Consider the following 7123-nt stretch of genomic DNA (forward strand, 5'->3'; position numbering starts at 1 on the left):
GTGACAGTGAGGCTGCACTGCAGGTAGTGGAGGAGCACAAGCCTGGGTAACTGACAGTGTACCCTAGACCGTGGTTTGACAGTAACAGTCCAGGCAGGAGGAGTACCTGGCTGAGTGGCTGGCCTTACAAAGCTGAGACAGCAGGATTCCTGCAAGGCTGTCGTATTGGAAGCAGGATTGAGATAATAAGTGCAGGCAGCACAGCAGTGAAAAGCTGGGGAATTGGCTTTCTGGGGTCTGAATGCAACACAGTAATTGTGAAGGAACTGCATGGCTGGGATAAAGGAATATTACCAGAGGAATGGAGGCAGAGGAGTGCCAGGCTGCGAGGCCGGGATAAAGGAAAAGAGGGAGAAGGATGCATGCAGAGAGGGGTATAAAGCTGCAGGGCAAGGGGTAAATAAAACATATTGATAGTGGGATGCAGGCAGAAGAGAGAGCAAGGCTGCAGACATCGGATAAAGAAATAGAAGATATTGAAATGCAGCAGAGGGATAACAAGGCTACGAGGATCGCAAAAAGGGATGCAGCAGAGGGAGTGAATGGCTGTTGGGATGGGATGAGGATATAGGGACAGGAATTGAGCAGAAGACGGGGGCAATGCTGGGTTAACAGTTTTATGGTGGTTGTGGGTGGTGGAGCTTTGAGAGGGGGTGAGAGGAATCAGACAGGCAATGTATGGTTTAGCGGATGGAGTGAGGAAGTTTAAAAAGGTGGTGAAATAGTGATAAAGTAAACGCTGGAATGGTGCAAGATGACGATAAAGGCTGTGGTTGGGTGCAATACTGGTGTAATGGAGTCTAATCAGGGGGTGAGTTAGTGAAGGTGCAGGCAGAGGGTGGCAACAAGGTTGGGGCAATGATACCCGTAGGTAAAATATTGATGGTGAATAATGAACCCCAGGTATGAGAGAATGATGGTGCCGAAAGCATGTCAGAGATGGCTAGGGGTTAGACAGCAATGTGTAGATAGGCTCAATACTGTATAGTGATGTCTAAGGGTGATACAGTGAAGGGGCAGGTAGTGCATGGCAGCGAGAGTTGGTAGTGATGTTTGTTTTAGGTAGAATATGGTTAAAGAGGTGAGATAGTGATAAGGCAGTTAACACATGGTAAAAGCCTGGGTAATGATGCCAGGGTGAGATAATGATAAAGCAGACAGAGAATGGTACAAAGCTGGATAATAATACCAGGGTGAGATAGTGACAAGGCTGCGTAGCAATGCCAGGGTGAGAGTGATAAAGCAGTCGGCATATGGTACAAGGCTGAGTAACGGTCTCAGGGTGAGATGATGGTAAGGCAGTCAGCACATGGTACAAGGCTGGGTAACGATGCCAGGGTGAGATAGTGATTAGGCAGTCGGCACATGGTACAAGGCTGGGTAACGATGCCAGGGTGAGATAGTTATTAGGCAGTCGGCACATGGTATAAGGCTGGGTAACAATGCCAGGGTGAGATAGTGATAAGGCAGTCGGCACATGGTACAAGGCTGGGTAACAATGCCAGGATGAGAGTGATAAGGCAGACAGACTGGCACAAAGCTGGGTAACGATGCCAGGGTAAGATAGTGATAAGGCAGTCGGCACATGGTACAAGGCTGGGTAATGATACAAGGGTGAGCTAGTGCTAAAGCAGTCAGCATATGGTACAAGGCTGGGTAACAATACCAGGGTGAAATAGTGATAAGGCAGAAAGAGAATGGTACAAAACTGTGTAACAATGCCAGGGTGTGATAGTGACAAGGCAGTAAGCACATTATACAAGGCTGGGTAACAATACCAGGGTGAGATAGTGATAAGGCAGACATAGAATGGTACAAAGCTGTGTAATGATGCCAGAGTAAGATAGTGACAAGGCAGTGAGCACATGGTACAAGGCTGGGTAACGATGCTAGGGTGAGATAGTGATAAGGCAGACAGAGAATGGTACAACGCTGGGTAACGAGGCCAGGGTGAGATAGTGATAAGGCAGTCGGCACATGGTACAAGGCTGGGTAACAATGTCAGGGTGAGATGATGTAAGACAGTCAGCACATAGTGCACGGCTGGGTAACGATGACAGGGTGAGATAGTGATAAGGCAGACAGAGAATGGTACAAAGCTGTGTAACGATACAAGGGTGAGCTAGTGCTAAAGCAGACAGCACATTATACAAGGCTGGGTAACAATACCAGGGTGAGATAGTGATAAGGCAGACATAGAATGGTACAAAGCTGTGTAATGATGCCAGGGTGAGATAGTGACAAGGCAGTCAGCACATGGTACAAGGCTGGGTAACGATGCTAGGGTGAGATAGTGATAAGGCAGACAGAGAATGGTACAACGCTGGGTAACGAGGCCAGGGTGAGATAGTGATAAGGCAGTCGGCACATGGTACAAGGCTGGGTAACTATGCCAGGGTGAGATAGTGATAAGGCAGTCAGCACATGGTACAAGGCTGGGTAATGATACAAGGATGAGATAGTGATAAGGCATACAGAAAAAGGTGCAAAGCTGTGTAATGATGCCAGGGTGAGATAGTGACAACAAGTCAGTCAGCACATGGTACAGGGCTGGGTAATGATGCTAGGGTGAGAAAGTGATAAGGCAGACAGAGAATGGTACAAAGCTGGGTAACTATGCCAGGGTGAGATAGTCATAAAGCAGTCGGAACATGGTATAAGCTTGGATAATGTTGCCAGGGGTTTAGATCAGCAGTGGATGCAGAGCTGAGAAGTTGGAATCATGGTGCAGTTTATGGAGAAGCTAGGCTAGGGTAATGGTGTCTGGGGGTCCTGGTTCAAGTAGCAGATGGATACAGAGCTTGGATCATGATGTCTGGGGGATTTGCTGGGGGTAAGGCAGTAGGGCTGGGAGGCTTGCATCAGAATGCAGGTAGTGGTGGATGCAGGACTGTGAGATTTTGGCCATGATATTCAGGGTCATGGTGCAGGTGGTTGTGGATGCCGAGTTGGGAGTTTTGGGTCATGATATCCAGGGTCATGGTGCAGGTAGTAGTGGATGCTGAGTTGGGAGTTTTGGGTCATAATATCCAGGGTCATGGTGTGGGTAAAGGGAGATGCAGGACTGGTAGATTTGGGTCATGGTGCAGGTGGATAGTGTGGATCATGGTACCCGGGAGGGGTGGTGGGAAGGGGGGTGGCATGGTGCAGGTAGTAGTGGATACAGGGCTGGAAGTTTTGGGTCATGATATCCAGGGTCATGGTGCAGGTAGTAGTGGATAAAGGGCTGGAAGTTTTGGGTCATGTTATCCAGGGTCATGGTGGAGGTAGTAGTGGATGCTGAGCTGGGAGTTTTGGATCATTAGGTACTGCGGTCATGATCCAGGTGGATGAAGGAATAATGGGTCATGGTGGCCAGGATTCACGGTGAAAGCTGATACAGGGGATGGATGCTGGGATGATGGTGCTCGGGGGTTCATGGTGAAGGTGGATGGATGTTGGATAATAATGATGGTGGATATAGGTGATCATTTTGAGGATGGATGTTGGATCATGGTGAAGGTGGATGGATACAGGGGATGGATAGAAGGTATGGAGGGATGGATACAGGGGATGGATAGAAGGTATCAAGGGATGGATACAGGGGATGGATAGAAGGTATGGAGGGATGGATACAGGGGATGGATAGAAGGTATGGAGGGATGGATACAGGGGATGGATAGAAGGTATGGAGGGATGGATACAGGGGATGGATAGAAGGTATGGAGGGATGGATACAGGGGATGGATAGAAGGTATGGAGGGATGGATACAGGGGATGGATAGAAGGTATGGAGTGATGGATACAGGGGATGGATAGAAGGTATGGAGTGATGGATACAGGGGATGGATAGAAGGTATGGAGTGATGGATACAGGGGATGGATAGAAGGTATGGAGTGATGGATACAGGGGATGGATAGAAGGTATGGAGTGATGGATACAGGGGATGGATAGAAGGTATGGAGTGATGGATACAGGGGATGGATAGAAGGTATGGAGTGATGGATAGAGAGTATGGCTATACAGGGGATGGATAGAAGGTATGGAAGGATGGATACAGAGTATGGCTATACAGGGGATGGAGGGATGGATACAGGGGATTGATAGAAGGGATGGAGTGATGGATACAGAGTATGGCTATACAGGGGATGGATAGAAGGGATGGAGTGATGGATAGAGTATGGCTATACAGGGGATGGATAGAAGGTATGGAAGGATGGATACAGAGTATGGCTATACAGGGGATGGAGGGATGGATACAGGGGATTGATAGAAGGGATGGAGGGATGTATACAGAGTATGGCTATACAGGGGATGGAGGGATGGATACAGAGTATGGCTATACAGGGGATGGAGGGATGGATACAGAGTATGGCTATACAGGGGATGGAGGGATGGATACAGAGTATGGCTATACAGGGGATGGAGGGATGGATACAGAGTATGGCTATACAGGGGATGGAGGGATGGATACAGAGTATGGCTATACAGGGGATGGAGGGATGGATACAGAGTATGGCTATACAGGGGATGGAGGGATGGATACACAGTATGGCTATACAGGGGATGGAGGGATGGATACAGAGTATGGCTATACAGGGGATGGAGGGATGGATACAGAGTATGGCTATACAGGGGATGGAGGGATGGATACAGAGTATGGCTATACAGGGGATGGAGGGATGGATACAGAGTATGGCTATACAGGGGATGGAGGGATGGATACAGAGTATGGCTATACAGGGGATGGAAGGATGGATACAGGGGATGGATAGAAGGTATGGAGTGATGGATACAGAGTATGGCTATACAGGGGATGGATAGAAGGTATGGAGTGATGGATAGAGTATGGCTATACAGGGGATGGAGTGATGGATAGAGAGTATGGCTATACAGGGGATGGAGTGATGGATAGAGAGTATGGCTATACAGGGGATGGAGTGATGGATAGAGAGTATGGCTATACAGGGGATGGAGTGATGGATAGAGAGTATGGCTATACAGGGGATGGAGTGATGGATAGAGAGTATGGCTATACAGGGGATGGATCATGGTGAAGGTGGATGGATACAGGGGATGCTGAAGCCCGGGGATTGGTCCTCCGGCCCTGAAGGTGATGGACCCAGAAGGTGATGCCATAACCCGCCCGTTCTCACCTCTGTCCGCTTGGGTCCCCAGTACCAGAAGGAGGAGGAGGAGGAGGAGGCCGGGGATGGCCCCGCTGCTGCAGCCGCTCCTCATGGTGCCACCGCCGGGTCCCGGGGCGCATGGAGCCGGCAGCCCGAGCCCTGACTGACAGCGCCCCGCCCACCGGGCGTCACTAGAATAGGGGCGGGGCCTTTCTAGGAACCGCTGGCAACCACGTAAGAGGTGACAGCAAAATACCACGCCCTCTGTGGGCGGAGTCACCACAGCGGGCGTGTCTATTGACAAACACTTCAAAGGACCCCCCTCTGTGGGCGGGGCCAGAATGGGTGGAGTCAGAGATCAAACAGCTCCCCTTAGTGATAATGAACCATTTAGTATCCGGCAGCTCACCATGGCGTTAACCCATTAACGTCCATGGAGTAATCAGACCCTCTCATAGCCTGTCAGACAGGCTCAGTGAATGGATATAAAATAAACTATCATTATGTCATACATTATATTATTATTATTATTATCATTAAATTCATTATATTATTATTATTTCATTCATTAATTTAATATTATTATTATTTAATTCAATATATTATTATTATCATTATTATTTCATTCATTATATTAAAGTATCATTATTTCATTCATTATATTATCATTATTTAATTCAATATATTATTATTATTATTATCATTATTTCATTCATTATATTATTATTATCATTATCATTATCATTATTATTTCATTCATTATATTATCATTATTTCATTCAATATATTATTATTATTATCAATTTTTCATTCATTATATTATCATTATTTCATTCATTATATTATCATTATTATTAATATTATTTCATTCATTATTTTATTATTATTATTATTATTATTATTATTATATTCATTATATTATTATCATTATTTCATTCAATATATTATTATTATTATTTTATTATCATTATTTCATTTATTATATTTTTATTATTATTTCATTCATTATATTATTATTATTTTATTATTATCATTATTTCATTCATTATATTATTATTATTATTATTATTATTATTATTATTATTATTTCATTCATTATATGAAGAGATAGTGAAATTCTGAAACATTATTTCTTAACCCCCTGAGGTCAGACACGATGCCAGGAGGATATACCTCACGCCGGCCATGAAAGGGTTAAAGGGCATTAAAGGGAAACCATCAATTCGCTGCTAATCACGCCACTGTATAAAATAGTGAAAAATACCTATGATTAGTTTTTTTCATAAACTGGTTTAAAGCAGCCCTGTCGTCTTTGTATTGTAAATAAAAAGCAGCTTATGAAAAAAACTAATTGTAGGTATTTTTTACTATTTTATACAGTGGCGTAATTAGCAGCGAAGTGACGGTCGTCCTTAAATGCCCTTTAACCCTTTAATGCCCAGTGTGCCCATAGATTATATTCGTCTTGTATTATGATAAGTTGGATATATTCACTGGAAGTTTTCCCCTCACAGGCACCAAATCTTTATTAAGGCAGACATTTTCAGAGCCAAGTGCGTCATCCTCCAGGAACTGCGTCAATGATGTACTGTTGCACGTGCGCAGCTGCAGGATGCTCTGTACACCAACTCTCGCCATGCGCAAGAAGACGCCTGTTGCTCACAGTCACTGTGGACAGCTGTTGGGAACTCTCTCTACTTTGTCTTTTATAGTCAATCTTTCTTTTATTAAGGAATTTTCAAGGGGTACAGAATAAAGGTAGGGGTATACATGTTAATTCACGTTATACATTATACAGGATTAACTTCGTCAGCATTGAACAGGTAAATATGCAGTTCCGATATGCATCGTGTCACACTGTACGTGTCTATTTATAAAAATCTCTTGAACAGCAGTCGTATGTGACATTCCCTATTACGGCTCGGCCTGACTAACTGAGGTAGGGTTTTCCCACCTGACCATGTCTCACAGTTATCCCTTAACATCTCAACTAGCAGGGTCCTCTTCCCGTGCC

At 45.1% G+C, this 7123-nt stretch overlaps 1 protein-coding gene across 2 annotated transcripts in view; it reads right to left on the reverse strand.

Moving 5' to 3' along the window:
• Positions 1-5272, reverse strand: part of LRP8 (LDL receptor related protein 8) — a 125754-nt gene extending 120482 nt beyond the window's left edge. For both annotated transcript variants that reach the window (XR_010084076.1, XM_063427849.1), the window contains exon 1: positions 5137-5272. Coding sequence is in view for 1 of the 2 variants with exons in the window: in XM_063427849.1 (XP_063283919.1) it covers positions 5137-5221 (85 nt within the window). In the remaining variant the exon portion in view is untranslated. The remainder of the gene's footprint in view (positions 1-5136) is intronic.
• Between the last annotated feature and the right edge of the window lie 1851 nt (positions 5273-7123).

Source organism: Pelobates fuscus, chromosome 7 (assembly GCF_036172605.1).
Source record: "Pelobates fuscus isolate aPelFus1 chromosome 7, aPelFus1.pri, whole genome shotgun sequence".
Lineage (NCBI taxonomy): Eukaryota > Metazoa > Chordata > Amphibia > Anura > Pelobatidae > Pelobates > Pelobates fuscus.